The following is a 27,200-nucleotide window of genomic DNA, read 5'->3' on the forward strand; positions in this document are numbered from 1 at the left end:
ATTCTTAAATCAATGAGCATTTTCTACATAAGATAACATGCATAAGTATTTAGTATTGTTTCCTGGGGGACAAAAAAAAAGCAAATTTAAGTGCATTTTTCTTATTTTGCAAATGATCTGCCAATAGGGTAAGAAAAATGTCTCAGTATGAAAAGCATTTGTGCAGCATGGATGAATGAAGTATTTAAACACCGCTGACGCTTTAAAAAGGGGGAGAAGACCGAAAGAAACTCTGGGTTTACCAAAGAAAACCTGCTCCCGACCAGGTTAGGTTCACAGAGTAAGTTACCCTGGGGGGTATTCCAGAAAGCAGGTTATGTGACATACCCGGGTATGTAAGTTAACGGATAACCTCAATTTTTGGTTCCAAAAACAGAGGTAACTTTTAGGGTATGTAGCAGCCATGGCAACTTACAACACCTTAGCAACCACTCCGAATACCTTAGCAACTGCCTAGCAACACCCTAACAACCACCCAGAACACCTTAGCAACCACCTAGCAACATCCTAGCAACCACCCAGAACACCCTAGCAACCGCCTAGCAACACCATAGCAACCACCCAGAATACCTTAGCAACCACCTAGCAACACCCTAGCAACCACTCTGAATACCTTAGCAACTGCCTAACAACACCCTAACAACCACCCAGAACACCTTAGCAACCACCTAGCAATGCCCTAGCAACCAACAAGAATACCTTAGCAACCACCTAGCAATCACCCAGAACACAATAGCAACCGCCTAGCAATGCCCTAGCAACCACCCAGAACACCCTAGCAACCGCCTAGCAACACCTTAGCAACCACCCAGAAAACCTTAGCAACCGTTTACCAAGACCTCTATCTCTGCTTAAGAACATCTGAGAGACATGGGGGTTGGTTTATATCATTCATACTGACAAGCAGTATCATCATTGGATGCTGCCAAGCCACTCCATAGAAACCAATCAAAGTACCCAAGCAACCGTTTACCAAGACCTCTATCTCTGCTTAAGAACATCTTAGAGACATGGGGGTTGGTTTATATCAAGCAACTAATAGGCCTTTATCACACTTCCTATTTCCGGTAAGAGAAGCAGTGCACCTCTACTTCCGGTCCCATCGCGACTCAATCAAAACGCGGGTGTAACTGCAGCGATCCCGTGCTCTAATACTAATTAATGACATCCTTACCTCATATTTGACCATTTCCTGACACTAAAAGAATAGAGGAGAGCATGGGTGAGACTGATATGGTGGGATGAAGTTGTGTGTTTGTGTGTTGTAGGCCTATGCATTTCCAAACTGTGGATGTTTACGTCTCATATCGTCAGCCTGCTGAAATGTTCCCATCCAAATTTGCATTCTGAATAATAAATACATTTCTAACCTGCCGCAGTCCAGTGATTGTCTGTTTCTCTTGCTAATCATATTTCATACCTGTTGTTACATTTTTTTAAATAATTTGACTGATAAACACCCTTACGAAAGTTAACCATGGTTTTATTATAGTAAGAATGTAGTAACCATGTTTTTTTTCGTGGATTGACTACCATTTGTATTAGTTTTACTACAAATACCATGATAAACTACAATAACCATGTTTTATTTTATTTGTAATAAAAACCATGGTTCATTTTCATGTAATAAATAGATGAATGAATGCGCGGTAACTGAACATTGTTAAGCATTTAATTAATCTTAAACAGTAATACGTTAACAGCGTGACTGAATTTTGGCATAAATGTGTGAATTACATATACTGTAGGCTACAGTGAAATGATTGTCACTTAAAAGTGACAGAACAATGACTAAATATTAATACAAATCAATATGTTTATTCAGATCTTATTCGTCAGGTCTCACACACTTAATCGCGGACACTATTTAGACGTGCACTGACACCGTGTGGTGAAATAATCACGTATGTTTACGACTCTCGGCTTGTGTCGGATTAAAAAACTACAAGTTCAACAGAGTTTGGAAAATCCTGTACACAGTAATGATCAGTTTATCTCTTCTCCTGTCTCGGAAAATGTCCGGATTTTTAAATCATCCTCCAGATGCTTATTTTAATTGTCGTTTGTTCAGCTAGGTGTTCACAGCACATTGAAAACATGCATAACCGGAAGAATCAGCACACTGCTTCGACGCGCACTTCCGGTATTCAATTCCTCTGTGATAAAGGCCTATAAGTAGTGATATTCAAACTGTATAGCCACACCCTAGCAACCATTTACAGTACCCTAGCAACCATACAAACACATGAATAAGCCATATCTCAGCCCCAGAACATCCTACAGACATGTTGCTTGGCTTTTTTGCATCCCAGTAGCATCGGGGTGGCGAGTTTTGCCACGGCAAGCACCACTCACATTTTCTTCAGGAAATGTACATTCTAGTTATTATAATGTTGTTGTTGTTGTTGTTGTTAACAATTATTAATAAATCAAACTCACACAAAAATTATGCCAACATGTCCATCTTGATGAGTATTCTAGTAGACATAGTCTGTATATGGCTTAACTAAACTTTATACAGTCGAGAAAGACGACGCATATCCGAGCATTTTGTCTTAGGTCTAGCATTAGGTCTTAAAGGGGCAGTAGCCTTTACTGCTGTCTGTTTAATGTCAAACAACAAAAGACAAGGACATCACTGCTCTTGATTGAATAGATTTTGTAAGTTTAATAGGATTAATCTTTAATTCATACAGTCAAATATGCAATGTTATTTTACATTTGATCAATTTCTGTACCTGAAAACTAATGTTAGACGTACCTGAAAAACCTGAAAAGCATAGATTATTTTATTAGTAGGCCTATCTTTGCTCAATAGTATTTATTTGTGCTGCTGCTTGTATTTAAATGATTTGTTAAATTATTTATTATTTTCTTTATTTTTATTTGACAGTAGTCAAATTACACTTTAAGGGTAAGGACACACCACACAGATGCCAAAGAACTAGCGCTGATGAAAGCCAACCATGTCGCCTGCATTGGGGCAAAAAAGCTGCACTTAAACACACCGAAAGGACTACAGGCTAGCACAGGGGTTTTCAAACTTTTTGATGACAAGGACCCCCAAATATGATGAACCTTTTATGAGGGACCCCCTTTCTTAAAATCCATCTGTATATTTTTATTTATGAAAAAAACATTAAAACTATTAGACAAATACAACATATTGTTTCCAAACTTAAATTGGCTATACTTAATGTTTGATGTGAACATTTTAAATGAAAAATTATTTGTATATTATTGCCATTTTGATAGAGGTTTGGGCGGTATGGCAAACTATACTATGTTTCACGGTAACAATATTGATAATTTTGATGTATATTGTGCTGCCCTATTTGAAAATCTTTTAAAGGTGTTTTAATAATTTGATATTTTTGAAAAATTTGTTTAAAATTGAATCAGATTGTATTTATAGCAAATCAGTAAGAGGTGTTTCTTCCTCTCCAAGTCAAGATTTCAGACGCAAAATTACAATGATTGTCAAAGCACAATTTCGGTATCAGAAGAAGTTCATAAAAATCCCAGAGGCTTGCTTTGATTTGTTTATAGCAGAGGATGACTGATATTTAAAGTTATTAATAATTGTGTATATATTTTTCAAGTTGTGAATAAAGCATGGCCTAAAATTTACAAACATCTTTGTGTTGATGATGTGTGGAGAAAATGTATTCCTAAAATGTAAACAAATGACAAACTATATTGCAAGTATTATTGACATTTATTATAGACATTTGCAGATGTTGTGTGTTTTTCAGATTGAGACAGTGACATATCTTCCTTCCTTCTGCTTCTGCATCTCTTATCACCCCAGGCTTCAGGCAGAAAGAAAACCCATAAGATCAGTGTTTTGTCAGGCTGTTGACCATCTGGTGGTATATCACAAAGTAGTAACTGGTGCACTGGTGACATAATACAAGGGCTATAAGTGATGTACCTCGAATCGATCCATTTCTCCAGTTGATAATTCAATATTAGATAAACTCTAAAATGGGGGTTAATATAGCAAGTTGATAATTCTCAACTCAAACTGAATTAACAGCCGGTTGGTGCATATACTTTTATTCTGGACTGTCTCCTGTTCTTTAAAAAGATTAAAATGGGGGTTTAATTGATTAAGCTGTACTTATTAATTTGTCATCAGTATTGATAGTATTTTTTTATTTATTTTTTCAGACATGCCGGAGTATACAGGAACACCTTGAGACAGAAGGGAATCGTCAACCTTACATTCTTGCCTCAGGGTGCAGCAAGGAAGCCGTCAGTCACTTCTTCATTGTGGTTGATAAAAAGATCATCCCCAGTCAAGCATCCTCTTCACTAGCAGCAATTGATGAACTCTTCAAGGTCCATTTTGTTTTCAGCATCAGTTACATCTACTACTTGCTACATCTGTAAATCACTGCTTACTACAACAGTAACATTAATACTGCACCTTAAACTTGTACATGTTTTGTACCCTGGGAAGAAATTTGAGCTAGTTTGTGCTCAGGATGGTTGTTCCTTGCAATTTAAAAGTTATGCAGGGTTTAGAAAACATTTAACTAGATTTCATTTTAGGGGTGTAGCATCTAGCAGTGAGAATTAGCACTACAAAATCAACAAGCTCCAAATCCCAATGAAGCAGTGTCACTTGTTTCTGACACAGAGCAAACATCTGATAGTGATGCAAGTTTGCATGAATGTTCTTCTGTTTCAAGGGATGGTTCCAGAGAAATGTGTGCATCCATAATAGCCAAATTGCAGGGTAATGGTGTTGCAAACAGTTTAATTATGTCAGTTGTTGAAAGCCTGGAGGATTTAGTTAATTATTTCCATACAAGTTGAAGAGAATTTTAAAGAAATGTTGTGCCAGTTGATAGCACAAGTAGAAGTTCAGTTGACAAAGTTTTTAATAGTTTTCATAATCTGTTCTCTGATTTTAATACCGATTCTAAATGGAGAAAATATTTCAGTGAGAAATGGGGGGTTGTTGAACCTATTGAAATGCATTTAGGTGTCAGATACGATTCAAGAAGAAATAGTGAAACTGCTGGTTGAAAACATGAGTTGCAATCTTTTTTCGTTCAATTTCTTTCTTCAAAGACTGTATGCCTTCAAATATGTTTTTTTGGACAAAAATAACTGCCAAACTAATGACAGTCTGTTTTACATCATTTTGGATTGTTATTTGTAATAAATGTGATGGCTTGGTGATGTGCTGGAATAAATGTTTGAAAGAGTTATATGGAGTGATGTGTTTAATTCAGTCAAATTATTCTTTTAGGATTAAATGATTTGTCATTTTATTTTGTAGTTCTTTAAAGTAGGTAATGCAGAAACCTAATATGAAAAAAAGGTACTAAGACTAAATGGTAACTCCTTTAGTGTGTTTGTTGTTTCTAAAAAAGTGTTCTATCAACACCAGGGTGGTGTAATATTTGACTCCTATAAAGTTGAGTAGATTGTGATTTCCATTTTCTGAAGTGTTAGGACAACACCAGAACGTTGTATAATTTTTACTCTGCCAATGTTTTCTTCACAGCTGCCCTCAACTCTGTAACAGTGTTGTTGTTATCTGCATTGGTGTTCATATTTAGATGGAGTTCATTGTAACACTGTGTCGGTGTTATGAGAGGCAACACTTATGTTGAAATTAACTCTATTGGTGTTGATTTCCGGATTTCAAATTTACTGTGAGTTACACACACACACACACACACACACACACACACACACACACACACACACACACACACACACACACACACACACACACACACACACACACACACACACACACACACACATGTCTGGTGCGCTATCCTTCTGGGGACTCACCATAGGCGTAATGGTTTTTATACTGTACAAACCGTATTTTCTATCCCCTTACACTGCCCCTACCCCTAAACCTAACCCTCACAGGAGACATTCTGCATTTTTACATTTTCATAAAAACTCATTCTGAATGATTTATAAGCTTTTGTACCCGTGGGGACCTCAATTTAGGTCCCCACGGTGACACGAGTCCCCATGAGTCTGTCTACAGTCAGGTTGAAGTCCCCACCAGGCTAGAAAAACATGTACACACACACACACACACAGTTTTTTATACTAACTTGTATATTCTATCCCCCTATATAGGGATATTTATAGTACCCCTACCCATAAACCTATCCATCACAGAAAACATTCTGCATTTTTAATAAAACATTGTTTAGTATGTGTTTAAAGCTATTTTAAATATGTGGACAAAAAAAAGTCGGAAAATGCTGTTCTTAGGCATTTTACCACACAGTATACACAATTTGAATATATTTAATGTTTCATAGGCCTATTGAAATAAAGTATTTTTTATACTCTTTTTTTTTTTTTTTTGGTTTTAGTAAAAGTGTAACATTTGTATAACCCCAGTTTTACTACAAATACCATGGTCAAATGGTTAGTGTATCAAAACCATGATTAATTTTATGTTACCATGATGTTATTTAACAATAATACACATATTTAATCGTTTTTTTCTTCGTTTTTTTGTAGTATACAAACTGCTATGTTTTGACCCTAACTCTAACCCTTTCCTTTTATCTTTTTCTCTCATCAGAACATCCAGTATATTTAGTATTTCTCTGAAAAACAGGGTTCATTGAGCAGCAACAAATGTACGTATATTTCTGGACTTGCAAATAAAATGGTGTTTGTCAGTCAGGCCTTATTCATGAAACACAAGCAGAAAATTATTTTAACAGTCAATCATGAAACAAATTTTAGTTTTAATTTATTAGGGGGTTCATTGTTTTAATTTGTATTATTTTTTCATCAATTTAGCTATTTTTAGCAGATACGTAAAAACTAAGCCTGTTATATTGTTGTCCACTAGAGGGAGCCACAGGACAAGGAAACTTTTGAGCCTAATCCCTTTCTATCAGTTTCCATCCCTTTTGAATGGAAAGAAATGCATAGATTTAGTTAATTTGTATAACTTTGGTGTACTGACAGTATAGTTTTATATAATTGGTGTATACAAAAATCTGTGAAATGCTGATAGATCATAAAATGTTTATTTGCCAGACACGATAAAATATATTGCTGTCCATTAAGAATGAATTTGATTTGTTTTATTTTATTTGTTTATCCATTTTTTTGTTTGTTTGTTTTGTTGCTGTAACCGGTTTTATCAAATCTTAACTTTAATTAATCATGAGACATAATGATTTGTTTACAGTACAATCTGTATATTTTTTACCCTAACCCTTTCCTTTTATTTTTTTCTTTCCTCAGAACATTCATTATTATTTCTCTGAAAAATAAGGTTCACTGAGCAGCAGCAAATGTGAGTATATATATATATATATATATATATATATATATATATATATATATATATATATATATATATATATATATATATATATATATATATATATATATATATATATATATATATATATATATATATATAGTATAATGAAATTTGAAATGATGTTTGTCAGTCAGGCCTTATTCATGAAACAAATTCAGAAAATTATTTATAAATCAATCGATTTATTCATGTACTTAAAGAAACATTTCAATTGAAATAATTGAATGAATTAACTAATCATTCACACTGGTGCTTGGACCCAGATGATTACCCATTTGTGACTATATTGTTTTATTCATTTATTCTAATCATCATATTAGAATGATTTCTGAAGGATCATGTGCCACTGAAGACTGGAGTGGTGATGCTAAAAAATCAGCTTTGATCACAGGAATAAATATATATATATTGATGAGCATAAGAATTGATTCATGAATTGACTTTTATAGGGACATCTCTAATGTGAGGCTGTGGACAGTTTCTAATGTCTGTTGCTGGCTGACAGGAAATGACCTCTCTGCACTTGCCCCATCTTTTGAAGGTGTGTAAATAGTTGAACAATGACTGTTTATAATTACCCACTGTGCAACAAGAAGGCATTTTAATCTTACCCATTTACTCAAACACATTGGACTATACCATCAACATGAGCCTCATTTCCATATAACTTGTGGACTTAATGGATGCAGCCATTTCAGTAGTTGTTTTACTTCCTACCGTTCTCATGTTTATCGGAAACACAAGGAACTGTTAAAACGCAAACATTCAGAAGACAGCCATCAACATCCGGAGCATGATTTAGGATCAGGCATAGCAGAAGAAGATGAGCATGATTTAGGATCAGATATCCCAGAAGAAGATGAGCATGCACTCTGTGACCTAATACAGAATGATCAAAAGTCTTGCAACCTTACTCACGAACAACTAATTGAAGGTTTAAAAAAAAGCCTTTGCTTGTTCATTTTAAAAATCCGTGAAAAACATACAGTGCCAGCAGTTGTACAGAAAAGTGTTGTAGAAGATCTTAGAACAGTATGCGACACATTTATCACACATTACACAGAAGCCATCCATTTTCATCTGGCAAAAAAACAAATACACATTGAAGATGACCATGAGCTTCAGGTTTTGCTTGATAACGGCTTGTTTTTTGAGCAATGCATAAAGAACATTAGTTCTGAATGGATGCTGGAACAATACTGCGTCAAAGAGTTGGCTATGATAAAACCTATCGAGATATGCCTTAACCATCAAGAGAATGAAAAAATTATTTCATTCCAGTACATTCCCCTGCTTGCTTTGTTGCAAAAGCTTGCAAAGAACAAAGATGTCTGGGCCACTCTCAATAGAGCCCAATCTGCAAATGATGAAATTCTCACAGATTTCACAGATGGTGAAATGTTTAAATCAAACAGACACATGACCTTTCATAGCTTACGTCTCCATTTTTATGTGGATGAATTTGAAGTGGTCAATCCACTTGGCTCAAAAAGAGGAAGACACAAACTAACCGCTGTCTATTTTAAGCTTGGAAATCTGGACCACAAGGATACATCCAAGATACAAAATATTTATTTGTCCACACTGGTCCACCATCGTTTCCTCAAAAATGAACTCACATCTTATGACGAAGTACTTCATCCTCTTATTACTGATCTTGCAGAGTTGGAAGCTACTGGGCTTATGTTGACATGTGACGGAGAAAGTAGGTTATTTAATGGTACAGTGGCATCTGTATCAGCAGATCACCTATCTGCTCATGCCTTAGCAGGACTCACAAGAAGTTTTTCAACTTGAAGAGTTTGCCGCTTTTGTCTGGCAAATGCAAAGGACATCAAGACTAAATTCACAGAGGAGGAGTTCATCATGAGGAATGCTGCCAATTACAGATATCATCTTGATGCTGTTGAAGAAGATTCAGCAAACTCATCAGTCTATGGGATCACCAATGCCTGTTGCCTTTCAAAGCTGGAGCATGTACCCTCTCCAATATTGCATCTCTTTCCACCGGACATCATGCATGACTTCCATGAAGGGATACTACCAATGGTCCTTAGTCTAAGTATCTCCCAGTGGCTAAAAGAGAAATACTTTGCACTAAGTGACTTAAATTACGAGATTGAGAATTTTTCTTATGGCGAAAATGATGTGCCATCAAAACCTGTACCACTCTCAGATAGAGCTCTCAAAAGTTGCCGTTTGGGAGGCAGTGCCGTGGAGAATCTCACCCTTTTTCGACTACTGCCATTTATGATTGCAGAACAAATTCCAGAAACCGACTGTTTATGGAAGCTTTACCTCCTTCTTCTTCGAGAGAGTGGACATTGTCATTGCTCCTGTAATAAGGCGATCCTGGATTCCATATCTATCAGAGAAGATAGTTGAATTTTTGTCCATGTTCCATCAACATTTTCCAGGGAAAATCACCCCGAAGATGCATTACATGATCCATTATCCTAGGTTAATCCTATTTTATGGTCCTCTGGTGCATCTGTCCTGTCTCCGCTTTGAAGCAAAACACCAGTATTTCAAAAGAGTGGCCAGAGTTCTTCGGAACTTTAAAAACATTACCAAGACTCTTGCCAGGCGACATCAATTTAGACAGTGCTGGGAACAATCAGATACCGATTGCCTCGGTATCACTACTGAAACTGCAGACACACGAAATATTCCTGTGCAGGCTCTGCCAATTGACGCACGTGAAGCCTTAATGTCTCAAACAACCTCTGTGCCTCGGACTGTCAGTAAAACAACATACATATATGTAAACAGTGTGGCATACCATATTGGAGACTGCATCATTGTCAACACAGCTCATGCAGAGGAGATACCAGTGTTTATGGAGATCCGGGGAATATACTGTGTCAATCAGACTTGGCTTCTGTGTGGGAAAATGTTAATTCCTTCATACTTCGACAAACATTTCAACTCATATGTTGTTGACGAGATGTGTCAATGGACTGTTGTGAAACCTGGTGAGGAGTTTGGCCACCACTGCCTTGATGGTTACAGGAAGTCAGATGGGCAGAAATCAATACCACTTAGACACTGGATTACAGTCAGTTCCTCTCGTTAATATTTTTTCCTTTCTCCTTTTTTCTACATTTCCATTTTTAATTCAAATAAATGTTTTATTTAATTAATTATTTTTTTAATTTAATTATTTCATTTGAAAATAATTATTGTTATCATTAATTATATACATATCATTATCATTTGTCTTCTCTTTTTTAGAACACCAAATAGATGGAGATACATTGTTGGCACTGAATGACAGAATGGTGGAGCAACTGGTGCCAATAATAAAACAAAAATTAAATTAAATCGAATGATGGACAACCTGAATATCATCAAGAATATGGACAAGAATCACGAGTATGTCAATTTAAATAAAATCTAAAATGTTTGTGTTTTTCTCAACTTTAGTTCAGCATCAGTCCAATTTAACATTTTTGAAAAATATTAAGATATAGTATTAAAAATATTAAAAATAGATAATCGTGATGATAATGATTATTTTGTCCTGTAGCTTAATGCTCACTTCAGGTGGAAATGGGCAATCATCTAATATAGATCATGAGACAAATGCAGGACAAACTTGGCCAACAATTTTCAAATTACCAGATTTCCCTGTTTTGCTAAAGCAAAAAATGGAAAACAACATGGCTGAATTGCACCAGCCAACATCCCGTTCTAAATGGAGGTCACAGATTGTGCAGGTGCTGTTTGACTATATATGCACCATAACTTGGTAAGTCACACACACACACACACACACACACACACACACACACACACACACACACACACACACACACACACACACACACACACACACACACACACACACACACACACACACACACACACACACACACACACACACACACACACACACACACACACACACACACACACACACACACACACACACAACATTTTGAATAGACATCTGTGTAACTATTAGTTACATCTGCTATTGAATGTCCACAATGACACTGCATTTACTTTATAACAGCAAATGTATCATTCCTAAGGTATCCTACACAGCAGCAGTATAAAGAAGTGTGTACTGCACTCATTAAGATGTATCCAAACTTCAGAGACCAAACAGGCGTTGGATATGTAAGATTACTTTTGTATTATTATTTTTTAGAATTGTATCACTGCCCTAAGTTTGTGCTTAGGTCCTTTCCAAAACCACCATTCACATATGGGTAAAAGCTACAGTGAAAGTGAATGATAATAAGAGAATGATTAAATTATGTCAGAAGTTTCATTTGTGTGTAAACTTTCCCTTATACCAACACTACTATTAAAGGAACAGTTCACCAAAAAATAATAATTCTGCCATCATTTACTCACCCTCAAGTTGTTCCAAACTTGTATTAATTATTGTTTCTTTGCTGAACATAAAATAATTTATTTTGAAGAAAGTCTGTAACCAAACAGTTGATTAGTCAGTGGGGTACATCCACTGTTTAGTTCCCCATATTCTTCAAAATATCTTTGCCTGTGTTCTAAGGAAAAAAATAAATGTTTGGAACAACTTGGGGGTGAGTAAATGATAACTGAATTTTAATTTTTGGGTGAACTATCTCTTTAAATTGTTTGTGCTTGTTTGCAGGAATCCTGGCATGGAATGGTGAGAAACAAATTCAAGAAGGAACGGAAACCTCTTGTAGATCTGAATGTAATTAATGTGCCAGAACAATACATCAGAAAAGGCAAAAAAAGAAGCCTGGATGAAAATGAAAATGATACTGCTTCAATTGCTGATGTAAGTTTAATACACTTGCATTTAAAATAATCTGCATAGCACATCATTCCAGTTTTTGTATTGGTCTGAGAGTGCTGCAATTTCGGTCACTGTTGACTATAAACTATTACAACTAGTGTTTTTTCTATTACTCAGATGACTTCAGAGGATGAATTTAGTATTAGACAGCACATTAGCAAGATGAACACAGAATGTGAGAAAAAGAAACCTAACATCTCCATGCACATCAACATAACACACGGGTAAAGATGGAAGTAAATATGGGGCTTTGCATTAAGTGATCATCTATTTTGAGCCTTTATCCCAAGTTTCCTGCACATTCTAATGTCTTTCTGCATTGATTTAAAAAATAAAAAAAATACATTAAAAGGTTTTAGGTATCTGTTGGGTTTGCCACACAAACACCTCAAATCACAGAATCACAGACTTGATACTCAAATGTTTTATTTCATGCACAAATGAAGGTATGCATATAAATGATGACACAAAAATAAGTGCCAAAATTATTTAATGGCTTTTGTTGTTTACCTTACCAACAATAAATGCCATTTTTAAACAGACCAATAATGCAAAAAAAGCCAAACAAACAATATATAAAGCAAAAAGCATTAAACATTTTCAAAATATACCCAGAGCAAATGGAACGTGATAAGAAAACTATAGAAGCTTGTTTCCACCACTGAATAAAAAGTACATAAAAGGAAATTGCGCCTTTTTATCTCACACTTCAGACTTTTTATCAGAATTATGAGAAAAGATTGCAATCATGAGTTATAAAGTCCAAATTGCGAGATATAAACTTGTAATTGCGAGAAAACGTCAGAATTGAGAGCTGACATTCTTTTCTCAGAACTGGACTTTATATCTCCTAATTCAGACTTTTTCCCCTCAATTGCGAGTTTATATCTTGCAATTTTCACAAAAACGTCAGAATTGTGAAACAAAACGTCGCAATTACCTTTCGTATTTGTTTTTATTCCATGGCGGAAACAAGCTTCCATAAAACAATGTGCATGTGAGAACAAGGTCCTCCAATATTTCTGCTAGTTTACACTCTGAATGACAGAGTATTCATAACTATGAAGGAAGTTAATATTTGAAATGCTATAAATACACAGAACAAAAAGATAAATGCAACACTTTTGTTTTTGCCTCCATTTTTCATGAGCTGAACTCAAAGATCTAAGACTTTTTCTATGTACACAAAAGGCCTATTTTTTTCAAATATTATTCACAAATCTGTCTAAATCTGTGTTAGTGAGCACTTCTCCTTTGCCGAGATAATCCATCCACCTCACAGGTGTGTGATATCAAGATGCTGATTAGACAGCATGATTATTGCACAGGTGTGCCTTAGGCTGCCACAATAAAAGGCCACTCTAAAATGTGCAGTTTTACTGTATTGGGGGGTCCGGGGGGTCAAACACCCCAATTCTTGCATGGCCAGCACACTCACCGGACATGTCACCCATTGAGCATATCTGGGATGCTCTGGATTGGTGTATACGACAGCGTGTTCCAGTTCCTGCCAATATCCAGCAACTTCACACAACCATTGAAGAGGAGTGGACCAGCATTCCACAGGCCACAATCAACAACCTGATCAACTCTATGCGAAGGAGATGTGTTGCACTGAGGGAGGCAAATGGTGGTCGCACCAGATATTGGCTTTTCTTTTTTTTTTTTTTGGACCACACCTGTGAGGTGGATGGATTATCTCGGCAAAGGAGAAGTGCTCATAACACAGATTTAGACAGATTTGTGAATAATATAAGAGAAATCTGCCTTTTGTGTACATAGAAAAAGTTGTAGATCTTTGAGTTCAGCTCATGAAAAATGGGGGCAAAAACAAAAGTGTTGTGTTTATAATTTTGTTCAGTGTGCTTTCATTGTGGTAACTCATTGCGCTCACTGATAAGATAATGATTAGAAGTGATCTGAAGTAAGTTCAAAATTGTCCGGGTTTTCATTCTAATTAAATTCTAAATCAGGCTGAAATATTTTGCTATATTGAGGTGTTAAATTCATTTAATTCTCAAGCCCACAAAACACAATCAGTACTTATATGTTATAGTAACTGTTTGAGTGCACATTATTGTGGCATGTTTGGCTCTCCTCCTGCATCCCCCTGCGCCTCCTGCAGCATCTGCTTGTACTGGCTTTTGAAGAACCCAGCCTTGAACAGGGAGAAAATATGCAGTAAAAACATTGATTGTGTAGACAGGTGAAAGTGCCAGAGATTGGTTTTATGATGGCGATATACTGTACCTTATAGAGGGCCGCTGTGATGAGAGCCAGTAGCAGCAGTCCTCCTATTACCCCTCCAATGATCTCTTTGGTCAGGTTCACCTCCTCATACACCTCCACTTGAGTATTAATCTACAAAGTGGAAAAATGTGAGCAAGTGAATTTTTAGTGCAGTCAGAAGTGATCTCATTGTAACAGGAAGTCCTCCTCCCTCCTCCCACACAGATGTTCCATGTCAAAAAATACATTATAATTTGGGTTACATTAAATACTATTTGTGAATTGTAATACTGCACCAAATTCAATGATAAATACATTGTAAAAAAAAATCAGGTCTCCAATTGAAAATGTTCTAGTGATCGATCACATCTAATTTTTTTAGTTGGCCAAATTGAATTTCTTTGAATTTTAATTGAATTAAATTGCATCAATTCACAGAAATTCAATTTGGCCAACTGAAAAATTTAGATGTGATCGATCACTAGAAATTTTTCAATTAGAGACCTGAATTTTTTTTTACAGTGTATGACATTTCAGTTCTGTTGTTGGATACTTTAATAGGTTAGACCAAAGGAGGACACTTACAGCCTAACTAATAAAGATTAAACATGATTATTTACTATGTACAATATTTTGTTATAATGCATCTGTTTTAGTGTGTGTATGATCCACATCCTTGTCTCTTCTTCTGTTGTTGTAATTCTTTTTAAATGCTACACACTATCATTCAAAAGTCTGGAGTTAAAGAAATTCAGTTTATTCAGCAAGGATGCATTCAATTGTTCAAAAGAGACAGGAAATACATAACATTAAAAATATGCATTATTTATTATTTCAAATAAATGCTGTTCTTTTGAACTTTCTATTCATCAGAGATTTCTGAAAAAAAACAAAAAAAAAACATATGAAGCAGTGCATCAATCATCATATTAGAATGATTTCTGAAGGATCATGTGACAACGAAGACTGGAGTAATGATGCTGATATTTTAAAATATATTCAAATAGAAAACATTTAATATTTCACAATATTACTGTGTTTACTGTATTTTTGGTCAAATAATGCAGGCTTGGTGAGCAGAAGAGACTTTCAAAAAAAAAATTTTTTTTTTTAAACTTACAGACCAGACTTTAGACTTTTTGAACAATAGTGTACGTACTTTTGACTCTGTGGTATTTTTTAAATAAACACAAATATTGTGACTTCCCGACTATTCCTGACTGTTTTGGTTTTGTCTCGTATGTTATTTGATCACTGTCTGTCTGCCTGTTCATGTTGTTATATCTGTATCTGTCAATAGAATGTAAAGTGTCCTTGGGTTCTTGAAAGGCTCTATATAAATAAAACATATTATTATTATTATTATTAAAACCCTTCTGACTTCACTGAAAACACACTTGTACACAGTAAAGCAAACACATAGGAATCATGTGTGTGTGAAAGAATGTTTCGCAATTGTAAAAGTATATGTGGTCTGAAAAAAAGAGAATAAAATACAGATAAAATGAAAAAATCTAAAAAAAGCTATAAAAGCAGTAAACTGCCATTATAGATTCCTTCAAACAGAGCAAAGTTTTGAGGCCTTTTTTACAGTCATTAGACTTGACATGAACGATCACTGAATCACCTGGAGAGATGGCGCAGTGTGTTGAGAATCCGAAGAAAAGAAAATGTATTTGCTCTTGTCATAATCCAGAGACGCTGAACTGACCAACACAAAAACTGCAGCTCTGAGTCCAGTCTAAGAGACACACAGATCATGACCATAAGAAACGATCAAACAATTATGAATATACAGTATATGGTCTGCTCTGTGATATGAATTTGCTTTAAAAGTTCGATACCTGCTCGATCCATCCAGAGCTCACATTGCCAAATATGTTATAGAGTTTCCTTTCATTCTTCAGGAGAGTGACGTCACAGCTGAACACGGCACACACCGCCACAGAGCAGTCCTGACACACACACACACACAGTTTCAATGATGCATGTTTAACATATACAATAAAAAAATTGTGGAAATCAAATGTCTTCACCACCACACGGTGTTTTTTAATAACGTCCAACAACGCAGAATTGGTGATAACAAGCTTCTCCATGTTCTCACTCTTGCAACCAGAAATCTATAAAAATAATAAAGAAAGAACATTTAATTTTCAGTCAGAAAATGTGACGAGCTGATGCCACTGGGAAGAAATTAAACGACAGTTTAAAACGGTAGTTCTCAAAATTTCATATTCACAAACTCATATGTATCAAGATAGTTATAGTACTCCTGCTGTGATTATGACAAAGCTGCTTGTTTTCTATCTTTTTTATTGATATACTGGATTAACATGATTCATTTAAGGTATACAATTCACCACAATTCATTTTGTGATGGCAGAAATTGTTCAGATTAAAATTAGATGAAAATGTAAATATATAAATATATAATTTATTAATTGAAATACTTTTACATCATCCTGCGGCCCCCTATAGTTGGCCCCGGCCCCCTGGTTCAGAACCACTGGTTTCAAACATAAGTAAACTGTACGTTTTCCTTTCAAACAAGTTTCTGGACAATTATAAGTGAAGGATGGGATCTTAGTATACATGGCTTATGAGATAAATACATTCACACACTTGAAAATTTGAATTAGTCCAGATGTTAGCATCACCAAGTTTCACTGGGACTCTGATGAAAACCTTGAAAGTTAATTCTCTGAGGTCATTCTGAACCTGAAAGAGGAGAGGAAAGAAAGGAAGAGTTATGGGCATTTGAGTGTTTTCCTCTGTTGTTAAAATAAATCATGTTAAAGCTGCAATCTGTACGTTTTGCTTCTTTATCGCCATCTCTGTTTGAAACCTGTAATTGCAGTTATTTGCCGAGTAATCAACAGTACATTAGTTGAGCATCGTCACGGCTCCTCAGCGCGGATGAATCTAATGTTTAGAGGAGTGTGTGCGGCTTGCTCTCAGTCACTGGTGTGAATACTGTACTTCAGAATCACAGATTCTACGTCTTGAAGTATAACCTAAATAAGAATTTTCACCGGAAAATGTCATCTGAACAAGTAAGCAACATGTCTGCAACTTTTGGGAACAAAACATTATGCAAATAATTACTATTGTTATACTTTGTTCTCAAATTGTTAATGTTAACAGCATTAGCATTGCGTAACTACGTGTATTTAACGTTATCTGTAGATAAGGAGATAGTTTTGAAAACTGGCTTGTTGTGTACTGATTTTGTATCATTTTTAACCCAAAAAAGTTACGGACTGCAGCTTTAAAATCTGTCATTCGGCCTTTTTGAAACACTAGATTTTAGTGTACTCGAAAACCTATTTATAATATACTTTAATATTCAGAATTTGAACCAATACCTGTATTATCTGCTGGACCGGTTTCATAAGATCCCTTTTCCCTGAAGTAAAATTAATGTGGATAGTGGAATTTTCATGCCTTTCATTTAAAATGAAGAAAGAAAATGACAATATTACAGTATAGGACAAAGAAAAATGTGGTATTTTTTACACAGAAACACGGAGCAGAGCACTAACCTTATCAAGGCAGTATAGATGGCATATTTGACACCAATGGTTTTCTGTTTGTTAAACTCACTGTCGCTTGAGTGTTTGTCATTCCCACTATGAGAGATTGAGGTTTTGTTCATAAATAGCATTTATCCATTTCTGATAAAATGATCATGTGAGCAGAGCAGCCTCCTAGAGCTCATACTCAAAGGCTGTTTTATGCTTTGAGTTCACTCAAACAATTCCTAGCACACAAAGATGATGTCATACCTCTTTACCGCAGCAGTAAACGTCACATTTTGGCCGAAGGAACTTTCTTTATGAATACTGTATGTAATCTCAAAGACAACCTAGAATTTGAACGAAAAAGACAGAATAAGACTAATTTAAGTTGTTGTAAGTATGTCAATGTAACATGTTGAGTCACACAGTCAAGAAAGTTGCTCTGGATAAGAGTGTTTGTTAACTGCTTTGAGTTTAAAAGGCAGTAAATTAACGTATATATGCATTTGAGAGGAGCTGGACAATTAATAGTATTTTAATCATGATCACTGATAAAGTCGCATATATATGCTGCCCATCATAAATCAAAGCACGAGACAGACAGGGGTCGGAGGAGAAGACTGGAAAATGTGACATAATGGACAATATTCGTCTGTATTTGCAATTCATGAGCCGCGGTTCAGCTGCACGAGACACACTGCCAGTGTGAATCATGCACGACGGCCGTGCGGCTCCCGCTGCACATCTCACGGAGGAAAGCTTCCACAATCTTCGCGAGTTCAATGCAGGATTTGCACAACGGCTTGTCCTGAAAGCTGGATTTACAAACAGAAGCTGTTTACGGGCCACAACCTGTAATTCTGATTTATTTTTCATCGATGTGTTTTCCTGTAATAGGTTAATTGTACGTTGTAGCAAGGAAGTAAACAGATGACAACGCTGTTCTGCAAACCAGTCTGTTAAATGCTCATTCATACTGAACATTATCCGACGAACACCTAACGTTACAAACACCTAACATTAAAATATCAACAGCGAACTTAGCATTAGTGTAAATTATTCTTTGATTAGAGCTTTTATGTATTGTTTATCAGGGCCGGCCCTGACCAATTTGCTGCCCTAGGCAAGATTTTACTTGGTGCCCCTTGTAAGGTTTAGCACTACATGTTATCACTCTAAGTTGTGGAATTACTACTGTTTTATTTTTGTAATGCATTGATGTTTTTATTTTTATTTTCATTGTTGTTGTTTTATATGATGTCCAGTCCATTCTACCCCGTCATTATGTTCACGATATTATTATCATTATTTTATTTTTTAAAAGGCTGATGATAGTTAAACTATACAAAAATAGCACCTACGCCACATTACAGCTTAAACACAAATAGCAAGAGTAATAGCATCCAGCATTCATGCACAAACTATTCATTGAGAACTAGCAAAAGTGTTTGTTTTCCAGTAGATGGCAGCAATCTTCCACTAAACTATGCACATTCATGTTTTCACCATGAATTAAACTGAGAAATTTTGATATTTAATGTGAATTTTAAATAAAATGTTGCTAGTTTAAATAAACCTGTATATGAATATCATTACTAATTTTGGCAAATACATTTTAAAATTGCCATATGTCCCCTTAAAACTGCACAACTGTAGAGTAAAAACATTAGGCTATTAAAAAAGTGATATTGCATGTGTTTTTATTTACAAAATCACACTGGCTGTGGCCTCTCGAGAACCCAGAACAGCTGTTTGCATAAAGTTTAAGGTAAAACTGGAATGAATTAGCGAACATAGTATTTTACTACTATGCAATTAAATAAACTGTACATTCATTCATCAATAAGCCTACATCACGCTACCTCTGTCTTTACACTGCAAAAAATGCTCTTCTTATTTAGTATTTTTTTCTTGTTTCCAGTCCAAATATCTAAAAATCTTAAATCAAGATGTATTTACTAGTAAAATGACATTAGATATTTTTTCTTGTTTTCTGGGGGGAAAACACACTCAAATGAAGTGAGTTTTTGCTTAAAACAAGCAAAATTATCTGCCAAATGGGGTGAGAAAAATTATCTTATTTCTGTTTGGGACGGAAACAAGAAACAAGATTTAATCAGAAACTAGATTATTTTTCTCACCCCAGATAATTTAGCTTGTTTTAAGCATAAACTCACTTAATTTTGATTTTATTTTCAAGAAAACAAGAACATATATCCTGTCATTTTACTTATCTAGTAGGCTAAATGCATCTTAATTTAAGAAGTTTTAGATATTTAGACTAGAAACAAGACAAAAATACTAAGTAAGAAGAGCATTTCTGCAGTGTATCCCTTATCTTCCCTGCATCAGAGGGCTTCTGTCTTTTTTGACACTACAATTCGGCCATCCGTCATATCAGGCAACTTTCACCGTGTCTACACTTGGCGCGAGCGGCCAAGCACCGTAAAAAATGAAAGCAATCCTGTCTACATTAGATGCGGCGAGAGGCGACGCGACACAACAAATTCCCAACGTTAAACTGATTGCGCGTTATATTTCTGACGCACTTCAAGTAGCTCGGCGGTGGGAGATTGATGAGGCGGACCGGGAAGAGGTGGGGCACTTAGTTAAGTTAATATTTCAAATTAATTTTAATAAAATAGTATCAGTAATACATTTTGGCGCCCCTATGGATGAGTGGCGCCCCTAGCATTTGCCTATTCCGCCTATGCCACGGGCCGGCCCTGTTGTTTATCTACAGGCATGCTAAACATGGTTCTGTGTGTGATTTGGCTACTATAGTAAAGCCAATGTTTAGTGTTTGTTTTGGGTTAATAGTTCTTGCGACAGATATTTGGCTATCGTTCTAAAAATACAAAAGTAACAGTGCCATTCAGTAGCGATCACTATACATCCGCAGTCTTTACTCTTGTGGACTGAACAGGTTCTGCTCAATCATCTTCACAAAAATGTTCTTGGTCTGATTCGGGCTCATATGGTTTTATTGACGCCATTGTTTCTAATACTACCAAAGCACAGCCTCCGGTAAAGGTAAGGGGCATGGCATTTCCGACAAACGTGCACTAGGCGGTTAGCGAATCACAACACACTGGGCCAGCTGACCAATCTGAGCCCATTGCGTATTTTTGAGGGACTGGCTTCATAGAACCCGGAAACCATCAGACCGTTTTACAAGGAGGGACAGAGCAGTGTAGAATAAAGGTCAAATATATGAAAAATAATTATTATTTTTTTAAAACGAAGCATGAACACATGTTACAGTGCACCCCACAAACACAATCAAGCCTTCAAAAGAATGTGTTTTACCACCCCTTTAAATCCCCCAATCAGAGCTTTCCTCATAAATCGATAAATTGATAAATTATCCAACAAGTGTTTTACTTAATCTTCCCAATTTGACAAACATGCGCTGATGATTTGAAAATACAGGCAAACATATACACTATATTGCCAAAAGTTTTGGGACGCCTGCCTTTACATGCACATGAACTTTAATGACATCCTATTCTTAATCCGTAGGGTTTAATATGGAGTTGGCCCACCCTTTTGCAACTAACAGTTTCAACTCTTCTGGGAAGGCTTTCCACAAGGTTTAGGAGTGTGTTTATGGGAATTTTTGACTATTATTCTAGAAGCCCATTTGTGAGGTCAGGCACTGATGTTGGATGAGAAGGCCTGGCTCTCAGTCTCCACTCTAATTCATCCCAAAGGTGTTCTATCGGGTTGAGGTCAGGACTCAAGTTCCTCCACACTAAACTCGCTCATCCATGTCTTTATGGACCGACGCTTTGTGCACTGGTGCGCAGTCATGTTGGAACAGGAAGAGGTCATCCCCAAACTGTTCCCACAAAGTTGTGAGCATGAAATGGTCCTAAATGTCCTGGTATGCTGAAGCATTAAGAGTTCCTTTTACTGGAACTAAGGGGCCAAGCCCTGAAAAACAACCCCACAACCTCCACCAAACCTTACACTTGGCACAATGCAGTCAGGCAAGTCCCGTTCTCCTGGCAACCGCCAAACCCAGACTCGTCCATCAGATTGCCAGACAGAGAAGCGTGATTGGTCACTCCAGAGAACACGTCTCCACTGCTCTAGAGTCCAGTGGCGGCGTGCTTTACACCACTATATCCGAGGCTTTGCATTGCACTTGGTGATGTAAGGCTTGGATGAGCTGTTGGCAATGGAAACGCAATCCATGAAGCTCTCTACGTACTGTTCTTGAGCTCATCTGAAGGCCACACAGTGTTTGGAGGTCTATAGTTATTGACTCTACAGAAAGTTGGCGACTTCTGCGCACTGTGCACCTCAGCATGCGCTGACCCCGCTCTGTGATTTACGTGGCCTACCACTTGTCTCTGTTGTTCCCAATTGCTTTCACTTTGTTAGAATATCACTAACAGTTGACCGTGGTATATTTATTTATAGTGGGGAAATTTCACGAATGGACTCATTACACATGTGGCAATCACAGTATCACGCTTGAATTCACGGAGCTCCTGAGAGCGACCCATTCTTTCACAAATGTTTGTAGACACGTCTGCATCTGGCCATGGAAGTGATTGGAACACCTGAATTCAATGATTTGGAGGGGTGTCCCAATACTTTTGACAATATAATGTATGATGGAGTTCAGCGATCTCCATTGTGATATTCTGCTTAAATTAACAAATTAAGTATCATACTGCCCATCAGTGGCTAAATCTGTGAGCAAACCTTCTTGGGGACTAATTGTAATAAATCTAAACATGAATCTCAACTATAAAATAAACCCTGTCTATGACATTGATTTGTGCTCACCTGAAAGTGCAATAATTAAAAAGAAATGAGAACAATCATGATTAATATTTTTTGAGCAAAATAATGATTATCAGTTTAACATTAACTTGCATTCCTCCACATGAGCAAATGTTTGTGTCAGGGGTGTGATTATTGACCTGAGTGTTTCCTTTGAGGATGGGTTTACTGATTTGGCAGGTGATTTCTCCCAGTTTAACTCCTTGCTCAGCATCCTGAGATTCACACTCCACTCTGCCCTGCTCATACAGAACGTTATTTCAACACACACTCCATTTGTTACATAGCTTGAAAATATTTGTTAAAGGGGACCTATTATACCCCTTTTTACAAGATGAAATATAAGTCTCAGGTGTCCCCAGAATGTGCCTGTGAAACAAAATAACTCAAAATACACCACAGATAATTTCTTATGTTGTACATGTTGTAAATGGTCATTTTTGAGTGGAAGGAAAAACATGCTGTTTTTGTGCGTGTATCTTTAAATGCAAATTAATTGTTTCTCCCCACCCCCCTATCCAGAAGAGGGCGGAGCCTGTAGGCCTACAGCTCCTGCCTCGGATACTCTGCTAAAAACTAAAACATCTGTTTGGTTTTGATTATCATCTCTATCGCGGTCACGCTCACATGACATTGCAGTTCATCATTAAAGTTTATTATCTGCATGCATTTAAAGCCATTTCAGTCTAAACGTATATGATTTTCTGAGCGCACTCATCCGAAGAACGCACAACGCATCCCGTGAGCATTAAACTAAGTTCAGGTCCTTAATTGAAATGTTTCTAGTGACTGATCACATCTAAATTTTTCAGTTGGCCAAATTGAATTTCTGTGAAATGATGCACTTTAATTAACAGAAATTCAATTTGGCCAACTAAAAAAATTAGATGTGATCAGTCACTAGAAAATGTTCAATTGGAGACCTGATTTTTTTTACAGTGTACGCTTAAACTGTCAAATACACACAAAATTATGTCAAAAACACAAAGTTCACATAAACACAATCAGTTATGTCTGTACATGTAAAAAAGTAAGTAAAATAAATCACGTGTATATTAGATCAGTGTATTAAAGTGAAAACACTGTAATATAAATGAATATGAATCAAACAACAAAAGAAAAACAGAAAATCACTCACTGCTCTTGACTGAATAACTTTAGTAGCTTTATTAAGAATATATTTCTTGAATGTTGCTGTTAAACGCTCTGGTGAGGAGATAAACATGGCGAACTGTGTACAGCTCACTCAGGGCAGGGTCTATGTTAATAGGGCGGAGTCTGTCAGCAGTTGTGGGCGGGGCCTGAGCAATGTGACGGCTTATTCTGAGACACTGCTTATGATTTATGGGGATTTAAAAAAAGAGTGGATTTTTACCATTATAGGGTGGTTGTGTACTCACACTGCTGACACACATTTATGTACAACCTCCATTTAAGAGTGAATTTTGCATAATAGGTTCCCTATAAATAAACAATAATGCTCCATATATTTAATGTGGCTCTGTTTTTTCTTTAAAAATGTATTGCATCTTCAGTGTTTTTTAGCTACAGTATTTTGCTTTAGAAATAGCATTGTTATCTTAATTAACTATCAATTTCAGTATATGTGCCTGTGTTTACCTGTTTAGATGTGATTCTCCTGTAGGAAAGTCCTAAGGGGTATTCGAGGGTGAAGAGAGTGTTGTATGAGTTTTCTCCTCTGTTCTCTACAAACACTGTCACATTGATCTCCTGCATTATCCCAACCTCTATGTTTGTAGATCTGGATCACAAAAACAAAAGACAGATATGTAAATTATTTCATAAGCATCAAGATGGTTTGGAATTATTCATTTCTTTTAATACTTCAGCTCAGAAATGGTTTGCTCACCCAGAGAAATTGAAATCAATTCGGAGGTTGTCAACACATAAATGATCAGATCCACAGTTTATCTCGAAATCTAGCTGTAAAACAAAGTGAGGGCACAGACAAATTCATGAATTGTTCATATGTGATTAAGTTCTGCTAATTTCTGCTCTTTACACAGATGACCTCTTACATTATGGTCTGTGGAGGTCTTTTCTGGCTGCAGTATTGGTCTCAAGTTTTGCATACTTCCTGATGGAAGACCCTCAAATGTGAAATTTAACTGATTGGACAACGGGTTCAGAGCATCTTCTGAACAAGCCTTATGGAAACGAGAAATAATTAGACATGTTAATAACACAACACTCTACGATTATACTTGGGTCACTCTTGTTATACATTTAATTAGTGTTATGCTCCCCATCATATTTCTTAAAAAGGTCAATGTATAATATTAAACTCAACATTTGTAGTCACATCAGTTAAGTAAACAATATATAGATCATTGTCTCTTTTTTTCTCCATCCTATCAGGTTAATTTACTTGCCGCTGTGTAAATAATCAAGTTATAATTAATAGTTTGTGTTGTGTTTAAATGTTTTTATTTGGAATATCAACAGAAGACCATTTGTAACCAAAAAGGTTAAATTATAACAAACAAGTAACAAATTATATGAAACAAGGATAATTAATGACCTTTGAATGCCTGGTTTTTAAGTATATAAAACAGAAATTACCATTTAGTCCCAAATTTTTGCCTAAATTCATCAGATTCACTGAAAATCTACTCATAAATGCAAAACAAAACTGGCATCTGATGCTTACCTCTATAAAAAAAGAATGACTTTTGCATACTGTCCGCAACTCAATTTTCATCACATCACTGAGGAGCCGTTTTTTGGTTGGGAAGTTTGCTCGATATATTGTTCGCTTGGCATCCAGCATTATGTTGTAATTAATGTTTGCAGCCAAACCTAACAAGGGTTTGATCATAAATTACCAAAAATATTAGCAATGCAACCGGATTTTAAGTGCACACCAGAATACTACAAACCTAGAGCAGAATATGAACATATGTGATGTACGGACACTAAAAACTTTGTAATTATATTATGAATAAACCTGTTATGCTATGTTGGTATTGGCTCATGGTGAAGCACACAGTCAGGGTGTTTTGCAGTGGCTTTGTGCAGTCTGTTTGGTCACCGGTTGGTATTTTGGTTGGGTTGTAAGTTACTTTGGTGTCCAAGAGCATGATGGGTCTGGACCTGAACGATCCACATATAACACATATGAATGATTATGGCTGAAACACTGTATTTGTATATATTTTTAGCTCTTTATAGAAGAAAACAGACCTGAGAAGCAGAACTGCTCCCTTGGACCCAACAGCAATGTCAGGAAGGTTGTCTTGACTCTGGTCTAGAGAAGACTGACTCAATGAAATCCCAAAGAACTGCAAACCTGCTCGCACAGATGATCCAGCAATCCTCTGTTTCATTCAAGAGGGAATGAGCGAGATAACCAAAAATATTAGAATATTAGAGAAGTGAGTCAAGGAAAAGTCATTCAAGAAAGGCGAACCACGAGGGTGAATAAATTATGACAGAATTATTTTAATGTGAATTATCCCTTTAAACTGCCTCCAACCCACGTCTTTTTCACCTGTGAGTATTTTGAAATGATCCCTCCATCTATCCCATTGAAGATGTAGATGCTGCCCTGTCCATCCTCCTCTAAAGGAGCTCCAATCAGCACATCCATGAAACCATCACCATTCAGATCTGCTGGACTGGCCAGAGAAGAGCCAAACCGACCCCTCTGACCTGCCATGCCCTCCAGTGTATACGAAGCGTATTCAAAGTTTGCCTATGAAGATATAACAGAGAGGAGAAACAGGGTTAAACAGACACAAATGTACCTTTATTCACCATTACCTGAAAAAATCACTGACCTGACGCATTTTGTAAACAAACACTTTACCCTCCCGGTCAGACTCTATGTACGTTGGTGCAGAAACCAAAAGTAGGTCTGTATTGGAGTCACTGTTCAAATCCACCACACACACCTCAGCTCCAAAATATGAGCCAATCTGAGGCTGAGAAAAGAGAAGTTTGAACATTAAAATAATCTGTACTCCCTACTGATACTAACATGCTACTCTACATTGTGTTTTGAGCCTTCTTGTTGTAACTTCATCAACAATTGGTTGTATTTGTATATGTATATGTAATGCTGAGATACCAGGCTACAACTCTCAGTGCGGTCAATAACAACTGCACCATCCCTAAAGATCCTGGAAGCTGCAGCAAAATATTTGCATATTAAATATTAGCTCTGCTTCTTCGGATAACTACAAATTAACTGAAATGTTTAATTAAGTTGTGCCAGTCAGTTTCGATTAATGAGTTTGCTTTTGCCCTACTAGTGAACTCGTTGGTGTATGACTAGTCCTCTTCCAGAGAAGAAGGTGTTCATTTGTGTAATGTCTAGTGTGTTTTGGTGTTGTTTCAGGTTCATGTTTTATGTTCTCAGTTTGCCATGTTCATTGTCTTGTTTCCTGGTTTGTCATGTGATCATGTAGTCATGTGATTCCCTGGTCCTCTTGTGTCATGTTCTCATTGGTTGATTTAGTCATGTGTTCTCAGTTCAGTTCAGTCATTGGTTCATTGT

At 36.4% G+C, this 27,200-nt stretch overlaps 1 protein-coding gene across 1 annotated transcript in view; it reads right to left on the bottom strand.

Moving 5' to 3' along the window:
• Positions 1-13,419: 13,419 nt before the first annotated feature.
• Positions 13,420-27,200, bottom strand: part of LOC307144225 (integrin alpha-X-like) — a gene marked incomplete at its 5' end in the record, with an annotated part of 39,306 nt that continues 25,525 nt past the window's right edge. Inside the window, 18 exons of the mRNA XM_079846328.1 lie at positions 13,420-14,292; positions 14,385-14,495; positions 15,991-16,104; positions 16,208-16,318; positions 16,400-16,486; positions 16,989-17,084; positions 17,732-17,810; positions 17,909-17,995; positions 18,152-18,231; positions 22,822-22,920; positions 24,302-24,443; positions 24,552-24,625; positions 24,721-24,849; positions 25,353-25,501; positions 25,650-25,795; positions 25,886-26,019; positions 26,193-26,396; positions 26,482-26,625. Of these exons, the coding sequence (XP_079702454.1) occupies positions 14,209-14,292; positions 14,385-14,495; positions 15,991-16,104; positions 16,208-16,318; positions 16,400-16,486; positions 16,989-17,084; positions 17,732-17,810; positions 17,909-17,995; positions 18,152-18,231; positions 22,822-22,920; positions 24,302-24,443; positions 24,552-24,625; positions 24,721-24,849; positions 25,353-25,501; positions 25,650-25,795; positions 25,886-26,019; positions 26,193-26,396; positions 26,482-26,625 (2,070 nt within the window). The 3' untranslated portion in view covers positions 13,420-14,208. The remainder of the gene's footprint in view (positions 14,293-14,384; positions 14,496-15,990; positions 16,105-16,207; positions 16,319-16,399; positions 16,487-16,988; positions 17,085-17,731; positions 17,811-17,908; positions 17,996-18,151; positions 18,232-22,821; positions 22,921-24,301; positions 24,444-24,551; positions 24,626-24,720; positions 24,850-25,352; positions 25,502-25,649; positions 25,796-25,885; positions 26,020-26,192; positions 26,397-26,481; positions 26,626-27,200) is intronic.

The sequence above is a fragment of the Gobio gobio genome, assembly GCF_949357685.1.
Source record: "Gobio gobio genome assembly, chromosome: 20".
NCBI lineage: Eukaryota > Metazoa > Chordata > Actinopteri > Cypriniformes > Gobionidae > Gobio > Gobio gobio.